Raw genomic sequence first — 21,225 nt, forward strand, 5'->3', positions numbered from 1 at the left:
CCTCAAAGTCACAACCAAACACTGCTCACTTCAGGGATTTTTTTACCCTAATGATTACAAAATATGGTGTCCTTTGTTAGTGCCATAAGTGGCCTCTAGTGGACGAATATGTAATAGCTACATGCTCTCCAGAGTTCTATCAAGTGGAACTTAATATAAAAATAATATTCCTTTTCCAACTTTGATTCTAACAAGAGCTCAATTATTTTAAATTATTCATTCATTTATTATTTACTTATTTGTTTATTTAATTTATTTCCATGAAATAATTTTGAAAATTGAAAACAATTTTGACTATATTTTCTTTCAGGCAGTAACACCATGATCAAAGCAGTTCAACCAGGGGAAACCTATACTTATAAGTGGAACATCCTAGAGTCTGATGAACCCAAGGAAAATGATGCTCAGTGCTTAACAAGACCATACTATAGTAATGTGGACATCACAAGGGACATTGCCTCTGGGCTGATAGGGCTACTTTTAATTTGTAAGAGCAGATCCTTGGATAAGCGAGGCATACAGGTATTTTGTCCTTGAAGTAACCTTTCAGAAATTCCAGGAATTTCTTCTATCTGGAACAGATTAGTTCTCCTTGTTAAATAATGGGGCTTTTGCTTCTAGAGAACCAGAAAATATTAAGTAGTCCTCTTTAGTGTGAATGTAACAACGCTTATTCCTTTAGTTACTTTTTTGTCTTGTCTATTTCCATATGGACTTTCACTGGAAAAGGCAAGTCTACAGTGTGATACTGTATTTTGTTTGCTTGTTTCAAATTCCAGATCTGTCCGTGCTATGTGATGAGCAAGTCACTTAGTTTCTCTTAATTTCTTCCTTTCATCAAAAGGGTATTACCCATTTTTAAAAAATTAATGAGTGGTAGTGTTACTGATTAGTTACATATTTATCTCTGTACTTTACTATGTTTTCCACTTTTTCTAAATTTGTATGGATCATTTTAAAAATCAAAATTAAAGCTCATAGAAACATTACTTGTTATTAAATATTTCAGATATTCAAAAAGTTACAGAAAAGAATAAAACAGACTTCTATGTACTCAAGAAATAAAACATTACATATGCAAAAAAAAAAAAGGGGTATTACCCCCTCCTAAAAATTTTATAGGGTTGTTTCACGGCTCAATGAGGTGCCATCTGGTAAAAGTGTAAAGCTCTGTACCAGTCCTTGTTATTTTTAGAGACCTGCAATAGGGAGAGAAATAGCTTGTAGACAATGGTTCTCAGGAAGTTGAACCCAGACAATGGTCTATCTCTAGCAAGACCAATTTATACAGAAAAATGTGAACAAAAATATGGATCTTCTGACTTTATCATCATTGAAGAATAAAAGCCTCATATCATTAACTTAAAATTCCCAATTAGGCTAAGCTATAATCAAAGAAGTCTCATCCCAAGGCATATAAAATAAATATATGCCTAGAAAAAGCAGAAAGAGACATTTGGAAGACCCTAATTTATTGAGCTAGGAAAGGAAACAGGTAGGGAGAGATATAAAACTTTCCTACGGCACCCTTCTTTTTTATCCTTTGCAACTATTTGGAGCACATCCAATCAATCATTCGAGTTGAAAGGTGATAGAGATAAACAGAATTACAGGTGCTACATTGAAATGGGATTTTTCTATTAGGATATTTTAGCCTCTGAATTTTCTGATCTGCTCTGTTTGCCTTGACATGCTACCTTTGGCTCTAACAAGGGCTTTGTACACAATGGGCTCTCACAGATGTCTGAATTTATGGCTTCACTGGACCCAAGACCTGTACCCCTTTGGTTTCTGAGAACTCAGGGTTGTAGTTAATCAATCTGCTAGGACGTTAATCACTGAACACAGCACTTTTACCCTCCAGAGGGCAGCAGACATTGAGCAGCAGGCTGTGTTTGCTGTGTTTGATGAGAACAAGAGCTGGTACATTGAGGACAACATCTACAAGTTCTGTGAAAATCCTGAGAAGGTGAAACGTGATGACCCCAAGTTTTATGAGTCAAACATCATGAGCAGTAAGTCGGAGCACTCTTTTTGTCCATCAGTTTTTCACTCCTGTGGTTGAAGTGTGACTTTCCTAGAGGAAGAGACATGGATTAGAATCCACTCACCCCTTACCCTCACTTCCAGTATAGGGATTTGGTGATGAAATTACTGGGTGATATTATAGAAATCTTTTTACAGCATGAGGTAAAAAGCTTGTTATCCTTAGAAGTCTTCTTGGTCTCTTGCTCCAAATGTGTGTGTGTGTGTGTGTGTGTGTGCATGCACGCACACGTGTGCATGTGCACTTGCTCTGAGCAGGTAAGAACAGGGTGAGGGATGGATGGTGAGGGAAGAGGCCTTGGTCAGAGGTATCTGGGGATTTTAGAATGGGTGCAAGGTGAATACTCTGTATGGCCAGGGCAGAAATATTAAGTAGTCCTCTTTAGCATGAATGTAACAACGCTTATTCCTTTAGTTACTTTTTTGTCTTGTCTATTTCTTATTTCTGCCAGGGCAGAAACAGGGTAAGTAATCCAAAAGTGGATTGTCAAATCAAACTAAGGCAAAATGCATATGGGGAGACATGAGTCTTGGAAAGTCAATCCATAAAGAAGTTTTAAGCATGCAGTAAGAAGTTCAGAACAGAAAGAATTCCCTGAGCCAAGGTTCAGGCTTTTGCTACAGTTTTAAAGTCAGTGCCCAAAGCCACTGGTATGGGAAGTCTGGGAGAGATTTCACTGAGCCAGCTGGAAGCAAACTTCGCCACAATGGTCATCGTCCCCTTCCTCAGAGTTGAGAGTCACTATTTTCACTTTCTCTGATAAGTAACCACAGGTACGAGGATGGTTTCTCCATGGTCTGTTCATATAACTTCAGACAACTAACAATTGGGGATTCTCAGAACTGGTAGGTGCCAGGAAAATAATTTGAAACAGGGAGTTAGCCTCAGCTTTCTGTACTTAATTTCATTTTGGCAATGAATCTGTCATAGTTCTAGACTAGTGCTGTCCATTAGAAATTATATATGAGCCACAAATATAATTTAAAATTTTCTAATAGGCATATTAAAAATTAGAGAGAAATATATGAAATTTATCTAATAATGTTTAATTTAATATATCATATTATCATTTCAACATATAATCAATATTAAAATTCATGAGATTTACTTTCTTACTAAATTTTTAAAATCCAGTGTGTATTTTATACTCACAGCACATCTCAATCCAGATTACCCATATTTCGAGTGCCCAATAGTCACTGGTGGCTAGTGGCTACCAAATTAGTGCAGCTATAGACCATTTAGAAAAGCTTCCTGAATGAGGTACAAACTAAAAACACATTATGTCAGCTATTCAATAACTATTTAAGTTCTCACTAGTTCTAGGCATTGTACTAAGATTAGGACTATAGTGGTAACCTAGGCAGACATGGACCCTGCCCTTATAGAAATCATATCTGTGATTTTATTATCATGCTTAGTATATAAGTAGACAATGATACTGACTAAAACTGTATCCCTTGGAAAGAGAATGAAAATGTCTGAACTTGATAGTTGAATGCAAACTAGAGATTATATAAATGCTAAGACAGAGCAATTAAAATTGCAAAATGTGCTAAATATGCTTCATTTTTAGGAACTTTGCATTCAGTAACTAATGTGTCGAGGATACAGGAGGGGGAAGGGTAAGCTGGGACAAAGTGAGAGAGTGGCATGGACATATATACACTGCCAAACGTAAAATAGATAGCTAGTGGGAAGCAGCCGCATAGCACAGGGAGATCAGCTCGGTGCTTTGTGACCACCTAGAGGGGTGGGATAGGGATGGTGGGAGGGAGGGAGATGTAAGAGGGAAGAGATGTGGGAACATATGTATATGTATAACTGATTCACTTTGTTATAAAGCAGAAACTAACACACCATTGTAAAGCAATTATACTCCAATAAAGATGTTAAAAAAAAAAAGAAAAAGAAAAAAAATAACTAATGCGTCAAGAATCTGTATTTCTTATATTATGCTTTTTCTCCAGGTAAAATTACTCTAGACAAAATTCTAAGTTACCTTCGGAATATCTTTATAAACAGAACCTAGAGTACAAAATATTTAATATACACTTAACAAATGAATAAATAAATCAATGTGAATGAAAAGGCTTTGTCTTTATCCTGACATTTCTCCCTTGGCTAACTTAGGAGAATAAGCTCTCATTTGAAAAGTCTGAGTTTGATCTTCCAGTTACATGTTACATTTGGTAAAGCTTATCTCAGATAATCACTGCTTAGATGCAACCAAATTACCATTGGGATATTTACCGTAAGTACAGTTAGACACATTCCCTTTTGTTGGCATAGGCCGGATGTTTCAACAAATTTCACTCTTTCAGCTATCAATGGCTATGTGCCTGAGAGCATACCCACACTAGGATTCTGCTTTGATGACACCGTCCAGTGGCACTTCTGCAGTATGGGAACCCAGAATGACATTTTGACCATTCACTTCACTGGGCACTCATTCATCTATGGAAAGAAACACGAGGACACCTTGACCCTCTTCCCCATGCGTGGGGAATCTGTGACCGTCACAATGGATAATGTTGGTAAGAGCTTGGACACTTAAAGGGGACTCCCTGATCAACCCGGTCTGCTGCAGCTCTCCAGACTACCATGGTTCCTGGGCTTCTCTCCCTGATCCCTTGCAGGCTTTCTTTTCAGGACTACTCATGATTTCTATTTGGGGAATTAATTACTTAAATGGGTCCAGTCCTTTACTGTGCGTTCCATTTATCCTTCTCTGGGCTAAGTGAGAAGTAAAGACACAACAGTAAAAAGATAAGGCATGACTTTGAGAAGAAAGCGTGAGCATTCAGCCACAAAAGAGCATTTCCTTTATCAAAATGCCTTTTTCAGCTTTATAAGACAGCCATCCCACCCTAGGGTTAGTGGTCATCTGATATAGTGCCTTAGGGGCTGGCTTCAGGGACAACAGTGTCATGGAAAGCACATGGGCTTTGGAATTCATCAGACCTGGGTTCAAATCCTGCTTTGCCACTTGATATCTGTGTAGCAATTTGGACAAATTACTCCACCTCACTGAGCCTCAGTTTATTCATCTGAAAAACAGAATAATAATACCTTACAGAGTTGCTTTGACCATTAATTGTTATATGTGCCAAGTGCCTAGGACTCAGTAGACAATCAACATGTGGTAACTATTGAAGACTTTCCAGGAAATCTTCAGTGTGCCAGCAAATCATACCATTTCAAAGAAACTCAAAACTGCCCTAGGCCCACCTGAATTATTTATTACTTAGAAATATCTATATGTCTCTTATTTGTGGGGGTAAACATCATCATCTTCCAGTTCTCTAACAAACTCCAGTTCTCTAACAAAATATGCAACTCACAAGATGCTTATGATATTCAAAGTCCATTTCTCTAACTCCAGTTCTCTAACAAAATATGCAACTCCAGTTCTCTAACAAAATATGCAACTCACAAGATGCTTATGATATTCAAAGTCCATTTCATTCTTGCTTCATCCCTTTAAAAATATATTCTAAAATAGTGACTCTCAAACTATCTGTGCTGAAAGTTGTTTTCTCCCTAATTTTCACTGACCAATACTTTGGGTCTATATTCTGTTAAATGAGATAAGTATGCTGATCACATGATTGGATGTCATAGAAATGTCAAACTGTTAAAAGGTTTCCTATACACTTTACTCTTGATTTCTTTCCTTATGTCACTGTGGAACAGTAAACAACAGTTCACAGATCAGTTGTGGTCCACAGACCACAGTATCCCTGATGAAAGTTCACTGGAAATTATCTGCCACAATGGACCATAGGGTTTTTATACCTTTTTCTGTACTCAGAGCTCTCTGTTCTCTCTGTCTCTATTTTGTAGGAACTTGGATGTTAACTACCATGAATTCCAATCCAAGAAGCAAAAAACTGTGGCTGAGATTCAGGGATGTTAAGTGTATCCGGGATTATAATGATGACTCATATGACATTATATACGAACCTTCAGGATCTACATCCATAACTACAAGGAAAATGCGTGAATCTTCAGAAATCAAAGATAAAAATAATGATGCTGACTATGATTACCAGAACACACTGGCTTTATCATTAGGAATCAGGTCATTCAGAAATTCATCATCAAAGCAGGAGGAAGATAAGTTCAATCTTACCGCCCTGGCTCTGGAGAACAACTCTGAATTCATTCCTCCAAGTACCAACAGAACTGTTGGTTCAAATTCTTCTTCCCCAGGTAACATTAGCAGGCTTATTGCCAATAACTTTGCACAACCTCTAAAAATTCTTCCTCACCCAGAAGCCACCACAGCTGGTCCACCGCTAGGACACACCAGCTTAGATAAGAACTCAGTTCTCAACCCTCCCACAGCAGAGCATTCCAGCCCTTATTCTGAAGACTCTATAGAAGATCCTCTATACTCAGATGTCACAGGGATAAGCCTGCTTCCATTTGGTACAGAAGAATTCAGAAATCAAGAACATGCTAAACATAAAAGATTCAAGGCAGGAAGAGGCCGAGGAGCAAAGCATAGGTTCTCCCAGATGGAATTCCCAGCATATAAAACTGGTAGACATTTAAGCCAAGGCAACTCTTCTTCTTCCAGAATAGGGCCCTGGGAGAACCTTCCCAGTGATCTGTTACTCTTACAACAAAAGGATCCATCTAAGATTCTGAATGGGGAATGGCATTTGGTTTCTGAGAAAGGCAGTTATGACATAATCCAAGATGCTGATGAAGTTAAGGTTGTTAATAAGCTGCCAAACAGCCCCCAGAATGACTCAAGGACTTGGGGAGAAAACATCCCTTTTAAAGACAAGCATGGAAAGCAGAGTGGCCACCCAACGTTTTTTGTAACTAGACATAAACCTCTACCAGGAAGACGAGATGGAGGAAATAGTAGATTGAAGAAAGGCCTTTTTTTAATTAGGACACGAAGAAAGAAAAAGGAAGAGAAGCCTGCACACCATGTTCCTCTATCTCCAAGGAGTTTTCACCCTCTGAGAGTAGAGGCCAACACCCCATTTTCAGATGGGAGACATAATCATTCATTGTTACTCCACCCATCCAATGAAACATCTCTTCCCGCAGACCTCAATCAGACACTCCCCTCTATGAACCTTAGCCTCATGGCCTCACTTCCTGATGGTGATCAAAACCCCCCAAATGACACCAGTCAGACAAGCTCCCCTCCAGATCTTTATCGGACAGTGAGCCCAGAGGAACACTATCAAACATTCCCTATTCAAGACTCTGATCCAACGCACTCCACTACAGTCCCCAGTCACAGATCTCCTCCTCCAGAGCCCAGCCAGATACCCGACTATGACCTAAGAAACAAGGCCTTCCCTACTGATGTTAGTCAAACGTTCCCTTCCTTGGAACTTGAAGTCTGGCAGACAACTACCTCTCTAGACCTCAGTCAGCCATCCCTCTATCCAGATCTCAGCCGGACCACCCCTTCTCCAGACCCTGGACAGGAGACTCTCTCTCCAGACCTCAGCCAGACAACATTTTCCCCAGATCTTAGCCAGGAGACTCTCTCTCCAGACCTCGGCCAGATGGCCCTTTCCCCACACCCTGGCCAGGAGACTCTCTCACCAGAGCTCAGCCAGACAACATTTTCCCCAGACCTTGGCCAGGAGACTTTCTCTCCAGACCTCAGCCAGACAACATTTTCCCCAGACCTTAGCCGGGAGACTCTCTCTCCAGACCTCGGCCAGATGGCGCTTTCCCCACACCCTGGCCAGGAGACTCTCTCTCCAGACCTCAGCCAGACAACACTTTCCCCAGACCTCAGCCAGACCTTCTCTCCAGACCTCAGCCAGACAACACTTTCCCCAGACCTTGGCCAGGAGACTCTCTCTCCAGACTTCAGCCAGACAACACTTTCCCCAGACCTTGGCCAGGAGACTCTCTCTCCAGACTTCAGCCAGACAACACTTTCCCCAGACCTCGACCAGGAGACTCTCTCTCCAGACCTCAGCCAGACAACACTTTCCCCAGACCTTGGCCAGGAGACTCTCTCTCCAGACCTCAGCCAGACAACACTTTCCCCAGATCTTAGCCAGGAGATTCTCTCTCCAGACCTCAGCCCAATGGCCCTTTCCCAGGACCTTGGCCAGGAGACTCTCTCTCCAGACCTCAGCCAGACCACACTTTCCCCAGACCTCGGCCAGGAGACTCTCTCTCCAGACCTCAGCCCGATGGCCCTTTCCCAGGACCTTGGCCAGGAGACTCTCTCTCCAGACCTCAGCCAGACAACCCTTTCTCCAGACCTTGGCCAGACAACACTTTCCCCAGATCTTGGCCAGACGACTCTTCCCCCAAACCTCAGTCAGATGCCACTTTCCCCAGACCTCAACCAGGCAACTCTCTCTCCAGACATCAGTCAGACATCCCTTCCTCTTGATCTCAGGCAGACATCACCTCCTCTAGATCTCAATCAGACATCCCACACTTCTGAATCTATTCAGTCATTGCCTCTCCCAGAACTTGGTCAGACTTTTCCTTATGCAGATCTTGGTCAGATGCCATCTCCTCCACCACATTCTCCACTAAATAACACTTTTATACCAAGAGAATTTAATCCACTGGTCATAGTAGGTCTCAGTAGAGATGATGGAGATTACATTGAAATTATTCCAAGGCAGAAGGAAGAAAGCAGTGAAGAAGACTATGGTGAATTTGATTTTGTGACCTATGATGACCCTTACCAAACTGATCTCAGGACAGACATCAACTCCTCCAGAAATCCTGACAACATTGCAGCATGGTACCTTCGCAGCAACAATGGAAACAGAAAAAATTATTACATTGCTGCTGAAGAACTATCCTGGGATTATTCAAAATTTGCACAAAGGTTTGGCCAGTTCTCTCCTTTTATATTCTCACTTTTCCACTACTGCTAAAAAAAAGTAATTACAGCAGTCTAAGGAGATGATTCTGGGCAAATTATACTAAGTGTAACTTATACTAAGTATCATTTAGTTTCCCTATTGCAACTTGGCCTATACTGTTTCCTTTGTCAATTCCAAGATTAGCTTCTCTACTTTAGGTGACATCTGGACAATATAAGAGCTATCACTCTAAGAAGTCTATGATATTTTGTAGTTAAATTAGCCCCCTCCTCTCTCTTCTTTTCTCATCACACATGTTCCTACCTCTCCTTCTTGCTCCAATGCAGAGCCCAACCTATCCATAGCTATAGGCTAATCAATATGATTTCACTGAAGTTGGCTTCAAATCCAAATTTGTGATGTAGAAATCTCCTTTCGCAATTACTTATTTAACAAAAACATTTAAAATTTTTTACTGATCGATATAAAGTATATAGCATCTTGGTGAAGATTAATTCAAATTCCATAAGATTCCAGTAGCAGAGGCCAAGGGTACAAAGTAGCTTAGAAACAAAAAGCAAGTTTATACCCTCAACTGAGCCATTCATTACATAATGATTTATCTTGATTTAAACTTTTGTTTTAACTTGGTTTATAGACTCACTCAGTCAATAACTCTTTAATGAGTACTTATTCTCTCCTAGGCATTGTGCTAAGTGCTGAGACTATAAAAGAGAATATAAACACAGGACTCCTGCCCTGATGGAACTTATGTCTAGTTGGGCAGGAAGATATGAACCAAGTGCTCACATAAATAAGTGTAAAAATTAACCATGATAAAGACCAATAAGGAAAGGTGATATTTGGAGATATGAGAACTGGGGAGCCTGACTCTGGAGAAGCAGCATTTGAGCTGAGATCTGAAGATGAACAGGAGGTAGAGAGGGCAGAGCATTCTAGACAGAGAGAACAGCATGATGAAGGCCCTGAGGAAGGAGGAAGCCCTGAAGCTGAAGACCTGTGTAGCTGGAACTCAAGAAGAGGGTGGGTGCTAGGAAAGTGTTTGGCTAGCTCTGCAGAGATCAGATGCCACTAGGCTCTGTGAGCCCTGGGAAGAATTTTGATGTTTTTCAAAGAGCAATGAGAAACCCTTCAAAAGCTTTAAGCCATTCCTAGTTTACTGGAATGTGTCAGTTCCTTTCCCGAACCCTGTTACTTGCAGTCTTTTTAATGGAGGAGTTACACCAAGTGGCCCCCAAGATCTGCTGCAGCTCTAACATTTTAGGGTTCCAGCCACTCTTCAACCATAGAGTTGAAGGAGTTGATGCAATTTTGTAAGTGGCCTGACTTATAACAGAGTTTTTAAGGGAGCCACATGCATTCTTAAAAGATAATTTTTAATTTAATTTTGCTCAAGTGTGGAAAGCCATATTGGTCTGGGTTCTATATTCTGGGGTGACAATATAGAGAAAGGAGAGAAAGGGGGACAAGAAGCAACTACAGATCCTCAGGGATATCATGGGGACCATGTGTAAAGTGTCCAAATAGAGCCCACAGCTTTTACAAAAGCTAACTGTTACACTACTAAAGTTAAAACCCAAGTGCAACTAGAGTAAGCAAACACAATGCATGGCGTGACTTACAGAAATTATTTCATTAATCTGATGCCTGACATTTCCATGTTAGAATTCTGTTAGTTTAACAGGCTTTCTCCCTTGACTTCCTATTTAGATGTAGCACCCATTACTATATGAGAATAAATAGTTTATCTAGGGATTTCTAAGCAAGTTACTGAGGGAATAAGGTTTTCCAGAGTGTAAAGGGATGGAACTAGTTCCTTCAAAATCCTACGTCCCATTCCAGATATGCAACCCATTTTTATGGCAACGTTGTTTTGCTCCTCCCCACGTGTTCTGTGAGATTGTATGTTATGCTTAGAGTCTGGAAGAACGGGGTTAATCCGGTAGAAAGGCTAGAAGGAAGGCAGAATGGGATTCTCTGTGGATGGCTCATGTCGTGTAACAAATACTATGAGACTGAGGGATGAGCTTTTGGCCTTTTTCCCAGACTCCTGGGAAATTTAAGAGTCAGTAGGAAAATATGATGTGCTCTAGCTCCAGACTGAGCTGGTGAACTACATGAGGAATACTATGATTTAGCAAAAGCAAATGTGGGAAGAGTGGCTACTTTCCGAGTATAAAACACTCATCCATCCAGTGACCTTTACAGGGGTGGCCCTCTCAATCAACTGACTCTTATCATCTGCCTGTCCTGGCACTGTCCCATCACATGGCTTTGTCTGCTTTTGATATTAAAATCTGCTATGTTAATATATGATTATGTTTGTCATTCATTAATACATTAAATAAATATCTGCTTACTATGTGCCAGATAACTTGCGAGGCAATAGAAATAAAAATTATAAGCAAACGAGGCACAATCCCTAACCTCTTGGGGCTTTCACCCTAGTGGTAGAGTCAGATATCAATAGATAATCTCATGAATAAATGATATATAATTTGCTACATATACTATAGAACTATTATAAGAATACTACAGGGATTTACTATATATACTATAGTAGTAGTATAGAAATGTGAGGAATGCTAGAGATTTGACCCAGTCTAAAGGATCATAGGAGGAGATACCAAGAAATGATATATGAGCTGGGAGTTGAAGGATATTTACTGGCTTGTGGTTTTAGTTATTTATATTTTAATTCATTTGTTCATCAAATATTTATCAAATATCTTCTCTATATACTATATTCAGAAACAGAGATAATTTCCTAAATTCCTGAATGGCCTTTAACTTGTTCTTTTAAGCAAATGCTATTATTATCATTTCAGTGAAGACATTGATGATGTTTCCAAGGACACCATATACAAGAAAGTAGTTTTTCGAAAGTACCTTGATAGCTCTTTTAACAAGCTTGATCCTCGGGGAGAGTATGAAGAGCATCTTGGCATACTTGGTCCTATCATTAGAGCTGAAGTGGATGATGTTATCCAAGTAAGTCATCTTATGAGCATTGCTAAGATCATCAGAGGAATTTCCACAAGCACCAGAGGGTTGTAGAGATGAAAGTGGCAAGAGAGCTATGGTGACTTATTTATTTTTCAAAATTAACAAATAACTACATTTCTTTTCAAAGACTGCTTACCAAGTAACTTGCCACTCTTCAAGGAAAAAAAAAAAAAGATCTCATAATTTTATTTCTCCCTCTGCTAAGCTCCTGTTCATTCTATATCGGCCAATTCCATTTCTCCTAAGAAACTTTCTTTAATTCCCCCAACCTCTCCTAAACATTCAACTGAATTGCTTCTCCCAGGCATTCCCACCTAATCCCATTCACACTTTGTTTACAGCACCTTTTGTCTCCAGATTTTTAACTTGCATTCACATGTGCAATCTCTCTACACCAGTAGGTTGAAACCTTATTGTGAGTAAAACCCAAGCCTCATTCATTTTCAAATCTGTAGCACCTATCTTTATCATTTCTTTTGTAGATAATGTCAATACTTTTGCTTTGAGCCTAAAAACAAACCTGTTTTGGTGTTTCTGGAGTAAACTACTTAGGCCCTATCTCATAGGATGGTTGTAAAATTAGATGAAGTAATATACGAAAGTTACTTTGCGTTTCTAAACATTCAATATATCTTAGGTTCAATTTAATAGCCATCCACTTTGACCCATAATGCTGACATTTTGGGGGCTTTATTAAACGTAAATACATTGGTGAATCATTCTTTTTTTTAGGTTCGTTTTAAAAACTTAGCATCCAGACCATATTCTCTTCATGCCCATGGGCTTTTCTATGAAAAATCATCAGAGGGAAAGACTTATGAAGATGACTCTCCTGAATGGTTTAATGAAGACAATGCTGTTCAGCCCAACAGCACTTATACATATGTATGGCACGCCACTGAGCGATCAGGGCCAGAAAATCCTGGCTCTGCCTGTCGGGCTTGGGCCTACTACTCGGCAGTGAACCCGGTAAGCATGGCCATCGAAAGTTTTTCTCATTTCCCCAAACTTATAACCTGAGTCCATCAAATGGAAGTGTCACAATTATTTCTTAGTAGATATCTGTCTTTCCATGAGGAATGTGTAAGGATCATGGTCAACAGTCGACAGCTACCGTAATCAGGGACTATCCATGCCGATCTTCAGATGATGGTGAGAAGCATTTGTTCAGTGGAAAGGAATGAGGAATACTTAAAAGGTTGGCCCTAGTTAGAGTGACTACCTTTACAGAAGAAGATGTTTATCTGCAATTTCCTTGAACAAGTATTAGCTTTCTTCTGCCTTTTTTTTTCTTTTTTAATAAAAGAACTACAAAATCAAGACTCCCTCATTTCGAGCATGGTAGAGAGCATAGACTTAGATTTCAATTCCTATCCTGTCACTGACTGTGTAGCCCTAGGAAAGTTACTTGAGCTCCCTCAGCCTCAGTTTCCAAAGTTAAAAATGAGATAACAGTATATAGCATATATAGTAGGCACTTGGTAATATTTGTTCAATAAATGAATTTATTTTTTACCATATAGGATTGTTGTCAGAATTACATAAGATACTATAGGCAAAATATTTAACATAGTAGATGCTCAATAAATAGTATTTATAATAGTATCACTATTATTATCATCATTATTATCATTACTACCATGTCGAAACAAAGGATTAATCAGAGGAAGTGACTATGAGTATCACAGAATTAGATGATCAATATCCAGGCTTATTAAGCTATTCATTTATAATCTTCAAATTCAGAGCCTCTGAGAAGGTCTCCTCTTCAATATGATCAGTGATTGTCAGAAGGACAAAGAAAATCTTGAGAAAGAGATAATACGTGCAATTTGCTCTTACTATCTTCCAGGAAAAAGATATCCATTCAGGCTTGATAGGACCCCTTCTGATCTGCCGAAAAGGAACACTTCATAAGGAGACCAACATGCCTGTGGACATGAGAGAATTTGTCCTACTTTTTATGGTCTTTGATGAAAAGAAGAGCTGGTACTATGAAAAGAAGCCCACGAGGTCTTGGAGCCGCACATCCTCAGAAGTAAAAAACTCCCATGAGTTTCATGGTATTTTCCTCTGACTTTGATCTAGTCTCTGAACCTAATCACTGGGTGATAGTGATTCCTGCCCATAGGTCTTCCCAAAATTAGACATGAGATGCTTCTGTGGAACCAGGAGCTCTAACTGACACCAGGTCCTTAAATGTCTACGAGGGCTGATGTAACCTGGCAGGTGACACTGCAGGTGAAAGAGAGTATACAAAATCTGAAATCTAAAAGATAGCTCACAAGGCAGCTGCAAAACCAACCCAAGCAAACCAACAAAAAAGCCAGTGTGCTTCGGTGGGTAACATAAATTGGAAAGGAATTAACATCATTCTGCAGTTTAAACAGTTAATAAAACTGTTTCTTGATCTCTAAAGGATCAATTATTTATGTAGAAGTGATCACACGTACTTTCAAAATAAGAATGACTGTAATATTTGTAGCTCTCAGCAGTTCCCAGGTGGCACCCAAAGCATATGTGGAGAAAATGATATAGGAAACTGTGTAGCCAGCTAATGGAAGAAGAGGGCCAAGAGAACATTTGGGTGGGAAGAGAGGGGAAAGCATATCTACTCTGAAGTCCATTCAGGAACTTTGTCTGTAAATTGGCAACCGAACTACAGTTTTAGAGAAAGGCAGAATTTAGGATTTGGTGAACAGCAGATAGAATGACTTAGGGATCAGAAGACAAATGAAGACCCTGTTTTCAGAGTTTGATAAATGGAGGTGATTTCTATGAGATTTCTGATCAGGAAGGTCCTGTGCTTTGGGTGATGGGTCAGTCATTCAGTGTAATAGGAAAGAAGACTCTTCAGGAATAAAAAACAAAACAAAACAAAAACATTATAAGCAATATCCAGTTCACTGCCACCTCCTCTCCCCAGCCAGTCATCAAGGCTAAGTCGGTCTATGCTCCCTCTCCCACCCCATTTATACACTCAGGCTACCCTTTTTTAGCTTATTTTCCTCATTAAACTTCTGTAAGTGTGGAATACAATCTGATCTCACCTGCAAAAACACTTTGGCGTAGAGGAAATATGATTTACAATCTGCTCCAAAACCCCACCCTCTGGACTCTGCTTATCACACAAGGTTAAGAAATTCTATTAAGCAGTCTAGAATAGAGTCAGTTGAGAGCTGCCCCACAGACTCCAAGCAGAGCTTTCTTTTCTCTTCTCCTATAATCTCTAGGCCTTTCAGCCCAGGGTGCTTGGTCTCATGGGTAAGAAGCACATCCTCTGAAAATCTCTCAACCTAGTGGAAAGTACAGACTGCAGAATCAGACAGGCCCATTTCGTAGCCATGCCGTTTACTTGCTGAGTACCCTCGAGGCCCTGCTTCCTGATTCTTCAAAGAAAGCGTAAAATGCATCCAGTATAGTTTGAGTTTTAAATGTATTGTCGTCTAAATCTCTGTAATTTGGTAATCTTCCACTGTAGAACTTATCAGGGTATTTGATAAGCAGATCACCTATGCCTGGCCTCTGCAGTATACACTGAGTAAATATGTGTTGGATTAGTAAACAAATGAACTTTATTCACTCAGCTCAATTTATCTAATGTTTACTGAGTGCCTACTCTGCTGAGCGTCTTCACTTTTGTATCCTGATGTAATGGTTTAGCAATGCTGACCTAATAACCACTGGAGATACCTTTTACTTCTAGGAGATCTATTTCTTACATAGAAACTAAGATGAGGAGGTGAGGCTGGTGTTATGAGTATCTAGACAGGTGCTTTCATATCTGATATAATTTTAAGAGAGCCAAAATGATCTCAACTCTTCTCCCTCCAAAAATTCACTTGCCTGGTTCCTGAAATTCCACAGTAGTCCCTTTAACTTTAGAAGAATAAACAACAGCCACCACCACCACCAAAACTTCCCTCACTTCAGTCCCAATTAAGTTCGTGGTAGCATTAAGCTTTATCATTAAAATTTTGTATGCATTCATTTGTTAAGGTGATCAAGTTTATCAGATGCTTAAAACACACATATTTCAGTAAGGAGAGAGTTGATAAAGTCTGAGAACCCTAGACATCCAAGCTGGGAAGGGGGCGGAGGAGCAATCAGACAAACAAGAGAATAAACATGAATGTCTAAGGCTGGTGGGTATAACAAAGATAAGGGCCAACTTCCTGGGCTTCCCTCGTGGTGCAGTGGTTAAGAATCCGCCTGCCAATGCAGGGAACACGGGTTTGAGCCCTGGTCCGGGAAGATTCCTCATGCTGCGGAGCGACTAAGCCCATGCGCCACAACTACTGAGCCTGCTTGCCACAACTACTGAAGCTTGCGCGCCTAGAGCCCGAACTCTGCAACAAGAGAAGCCACTGCAATGAGGAGCCCACGCACCACAATGAAGAGTAGCCCCTGCTCGCCGCAACTAGAGAAAGCCTGCGTGCAGCAACGAAGACCCAACAATGAAGACCCAACGCAGCCAAAAATAATAAATAAATAAACTTTTTTTTTTTTTTAAACCGACTTCCTAATTTTGCCTGGAACTATCTCTGAATTTAGGAGGCCTTAGAGTGATACACTGCATATCCCCTCACTTACCCTCTTTCCTCTAATGACTAGAGTTCACTTATCTGCCCACATTAGTCCTTACCTTTTTCGTAGCCTAGGAAAATTCATACTACAAATATAAAGAATAAATGGATAAAGCACAGAACAGGAAAAGTGTAAATCTGGGGAAAAGAGTGATAAACTGATTGGGAAGGGTACTCACCCACACTTCTGCAGTAGGCTGGTGTAAGAAGGAAAAGGTGGCTCTGTTTCAGCCTCTTACTGATATTATGACATATAGGGGGCCCCTTACTATGTCTGGGTGGGATTGGGCATGCAGAGTAATAAAGAAGATGGGTGGTGAGCGGAAGGCCTCATATTTCCTCTTTCCTGATGTTCACAGATTTTTGACCGATTGCAACTCTCTGTCTTTTCAGCCATCAATGGGATGATCTACAACTTGCCTGGCCTGAGAATGTATGAGCAAGAGTGGGTGAGGTGGCACCTGCTGAACGTAGGCGGCTCCCAGGACATTCATGTGGTTCACTTTCATGGCCAGACCTTGCTGGAAAATGGCACTCAACAGCACCAGTTAGGGGTCTGGCCTCTTCTGCCTGGTAAAGATCTCGACAATGAAAAGAGGTCCCTGTGACAAAATGGCGAGAGCAGACAATCTTAGCGTCTGTAACTCTTCCTTATTCCCTCCTTGTGCATCTCCTTCCAAAGGGGTTAAAGCATGGGCTCTGGCATGGATCCTGGGCAAAGCCATATTCTAAACCTGCATGCAGAATACAGAAGAGTCAGCTAAATGTCTGCACTGTTTGTAGCACCACACAGACTAAATGTGCAGCCCAGCATTCTTCTACAGAGATGCTCTGTCTACTGCAGATTCTTCCAAGCCATGATGTGTCACGCAGGCCAGGTCTAAAGCAGATTACAAAATGAATCCCACGAGGTTCAGGCAGCTAAAGCTTTCTGTTGGGCGGAGATCAGAAACTTACCAGGATTTCGGGGTTCTTGAATTCTACTCCTCACTCTATCACCCTGATATCTTTGGGCAAGTGACTCTAGGAATCTGAATCTTAAACTGACTCATGAGGGGAAAAATATATTTTTAAATGATTATAAAAGTTAAGAATAACAAAAGTATTTAAAGCTTTTCATATGCAAAATAATGATAAGGTTTAACAAACTACAATCATCAAAAAGGATTTTTACGTGCCAGTGAGTTGTTTGTAGGTGTGTATCGTAGGTGTGTGAGTGGAGGTGTAAGTGCTAGATGCCGTTGATCTTCAAACTGCAGTGGGCATAATACAAATTTACAAAGCTGGTTAAAACACAGATGCTAAGGAGAGATTTTGCTCTCAGAGATTTTGATCTGATAGAACTTGGGCAGGGGCCCAGGATTTTTAACATTTTTTTTTTGCATTTTTAACAAGCAGCCTACCTTCCATAAATGCCATCTGAGAAGCTAGTCAGGGCAGTCCTTTGACAGGACTTTGGGTGGGGAGGTTGCTGTGTGAATCAGCCTCAGATGTAGGCACCCAAGTCCAAACGGGCCCGATTTATTTAAGGATGGGGTAAACAGGGTCCTTGTTTGTTTGAAACATGCCAGTTTCTCATTAACAAAGCTATAAAGACCCACTCTGTTAAAATCAGGGGCAGAAAGGATTAGGTCAAACTCACTCCTGAATTTTCACCAAGTGTTACCAGATCAGTCATCCTTTCCATGAGCCTGCACGTGAGAAGCTGGGGTTCGCTGACCCACCTAAATCTTCATACCTAATATCTGCATTAGAGAGTAGAAGGCTGGAGGTCTTTTTTTAGCGTGTTTGAGGAGGATGACCATCAGCTATTACTTTTTACTCACAATCTAGGAAATGGTCACATATTATAGTCAGCAGAATTTAAGTATTAACTGGCGGTAGGTAATGTTAAATACCAGAATGGATAATCAGAGATTTCAGAAATCTCACTCTTTCAGTGATTTTCTGAAACAATTTTTGTACATCTCTCTCTAAAATGTAAATTTTATAGAAAAATTGAAACATGGGGGAAGGATGTTTTATTTTAATTTTCTCAGATAAAAAAGAAAAACTAGAGAAATGAAGAGAGAGAAAGGAAACATGTACAGTATTTTTGAGGCCCAATGACATATCATTCAAGGTTGCTTTGATAAGCTGTATTATATATGGGTTAACTTGTAACATTATATTTAGATAAATGAAAGTTTCTTTCTAGTAAGGGGTGCTGGAGATTTTTTTAAGTCCCAGGGCAATTTATTTTTAGTAAGTTTGTGTGTGTGATGTCATTGTTGTTTTGTTTTGATCTCTTTGTTACACCTGTAGTCCTGCCTAAAGAGAAATGGGTAACTCTTAAGTTATATTCTAAACCACTTGCAATTCAGGGATTTTAGGATTCTTTGGTGGTGGTCAACCAATGTTAACCTGTTAATCTTTGTGTATGCAATGTTGTCCTTTACTCTCTATTTTAGGTTCATTTAAAACTCTTGAAATGAAGGCATCAAAACCTGGCTGGTGGCTCCTAGACACAGAAGTTGGAGAAAACCAGAGAGCAGGGATGCAAACGCCATTTCTCATCATAGACAGAGGTATCATCCAAGAGCCACATTATTTTTTTTAGCAGGAGAGTGCCTGTCCCTAGAATATTACCAATTTTTAGATTGGAAATATTCAACTCTGAGAACTCTGACATAACAGAGGCATAATCTGTAGCAGTAATTTCTTTTATTCTGACCTATAGTCTGACTATACTGCAAACATCAGTTTTAAGCCAAATGGTTCAAACCAAAGGCATTCCTCTCATTTGAGGAACTAATATAAAGCATCCTCCTTCATGATTTGTGATCCATGGGGAAGTGAACGTAAGAAATTCTCCAGACTCCCAGAGTAGAGGAGGGGAGAGAAACCAGGAATTCAGCTGTGACCGAGATAGTCACTGAACTTGGCATTTCAGTATTCAAGAAACACAGTTTCCATCTGTCCATCCGTCTGTCCATCCAGCCAGCCAGCCAGCCAGCCAGCCAGCATTTATTAAGCACCTGTTGTACCAAGCACTGTGTCAACATCCAGATAGTTCAGTGGCTAGTATTCCCTTCTTTGATCAGTATATAAATAACATTGTAACTTTCAGGTCAACTTTTGAGAACATAGTCTTATGAGGGATAGTACTTAATATTGTAAAATGGCTTATTTTAAGATACAAACAGATGGAAATCAATTTAAAAAGTATTTGCATTTCAGGATAAGTTGTTTTCCACTAGGGCATCACTAATTTTAATTTCTATTAAAGGACCAGTTCTTGCTAGTACATTTACGATTTTATGGTCAGACATATTTAAGTCAGTGCCACACAGGTAGGTGAAAACATCTAATTACTGACCCACTAGAGGTATAATCCACAGCCATAGAGATTTTACTTTATTATATATACTCTCTAAGCAAAAATTATTCATTGTTCTATTTTTTTGTAGACTGTAAAATGCCAATGGGACTAAGCACTGGTCTCATAGCTGATTCACAGATCAAGGCTTCTGAGTTTTGGGGTAAGTAGTAGCATCATAGCCTGTAAAAGGCACCTCCTACAATTGTGCTGCATACGGCCCGCAAAACTGTACATGACAACGCTGCCTATTGAATCCATGGGCCATTGCTCCTCTCTAGGCTTTTCTCTACCACAACATAGTAAAACAGCAGTAAAATCTCTAATTACTGACCCACTAGAGGTATAATCTCTAACCGTGGAAATTTTACTTTGTTATATGTATCTTCTAAGCAGAAATTACTCATTACTCTGTTTTGTAGAATGTAAGATGTCAATGGAACTAACCCGTGAAATATTCTAGCCAGATTCACAGGGTCTTATAGGCCAGGTATTACAATCCCCATTAATAGAGCCCTTTGCTGCATCAACCATGCATCTGTTCAAGAAACTTTTTGTTCACCCACTGTGCGTCAGGAACTCCTCCTAAGTTTCCTCTCTCTGCCTCAAACTCTTCCCAACATCAGAAGGTCAATTGTAAGGGATCATGAGGCTCCCATAAATTCCTCCCATGTCTTTCTGTTAGGCAGGCACACTAGGCAGAAACCATACCAACATAACTGAGAAAAAATAAATGTGACCTATATGCAGTAAAGGGGGTGGGTGGTAGTTGACAGCTGTCCAAGCACAGGCCCGAAACCAAGATTTCATAATCAGGGACTGACTTAGTAGCTGAGGCCCGTGTCAATGACCTGGTCTCCTAATTGCAACAGAAGTTCCTTGAGGAATCTGGTTTTCCACTGGGACTAAACTCACTTGAGAAATTGCTAGATGTTTTTTTTTTTTTTTTAAATTCAGAATAAATTTTTTTCTTCCTTTGGATTTAGGTTATTGGGAACCCAAATTAGCAAGACTAAACAATGGTGGATCATATAATGCTTGGATCGCAGAAAAACTTGCAGTAGAATTTAACCCTAAACCTTGGATCCAGGTATATCTTATTAACCTGATAATATTTACTGCTACTGTTAATAGTAAAAATGTGGGGGTTTTGTTTTTTTGTTTTTTGGCAGCGCTACACGGATTGTGGGATATTAGTTCCCTGACCAGGGATTGAACCCAGGCCCTCGGTAATGCAAGTGCAGTGTCTTAACCACTGGTCTGCCAGGGGATTCCCTGTAATAATAAAAATGACAGTGATTTAATAATTTCTTCTTGTTGTTCTTGCAATGTTGTTAGGGGAAATGACAATTACTAGGTGCTAGGCACCATTCTAAGTACTTTACATAC

General features: G+C 40.0%; 1 protein-coding gene across 1 annotated transcript in view; it reads left to right on the forward strand.

Moving 5' to 3' along the window:
* Positions 1-21,225, forward strand: part of F5 (coagulation factor V) — an 86,126-nt gene that overhangs the window by 54,338 nt on the left and 10,563 nt on the right. Inside the window, exons 10-21 of the mRNA XM_060142204.1 lie at positions 311-522; positions 1,865-2,015; positions 4,372-4,584; positions 5,894-7,432; positions 7,649-8,888; positions 11,715-11,877; positions 12,625-12,861; positions 13,745-13,955; positions 16,872-17,051; positions 18,929-19,045; positions 19,928-19,999; positions 20,823-20,926. Coding sequence (XP_059998187.1) covers positions 311-522; positions 1,865-2,015; positions 4,372-4,584; positions 5,894-7,432; positions 7,649-8,888; positions 11,715-11,877; positions 12,625-12,861; positions 13,745-13,955; positions 16,872-17,051; positions 18,929-19,045; positions 19,928-19,999; positions 20,823-20,926 — 4,439 coding nt within the window. The remainder of the gene's footprint in view (positions 1-310; positions 523-1,864; positions 2,016-4,371; positions 4,585-5,893; positions 7,433-7,648; positions 8,889-11,714; positions 11,878-12,624; positions 12,862-13,744; positions 13,956-16,871; positions 17,052-18,928; positions 19,046-19,927; positions 20,000-20,822; positions 20,927-21,225) is intronic.

This window comes from Lagenorhynchus albirostris, chromosome 2, assembly GCF_949774975.1.
Source record: "Lagenorhynchus albirostris chromosome 2, mLagAlb1.1, whole genome shotgun sequence".
Taxonomy (NCBI): domain Eukaryota; kingdom Metazoa; phylum Chordata; class Mammalia; order Artiodactyla; family Delphinidae; genus Lagenorhynchus; species Lagenorhynchus albirostris.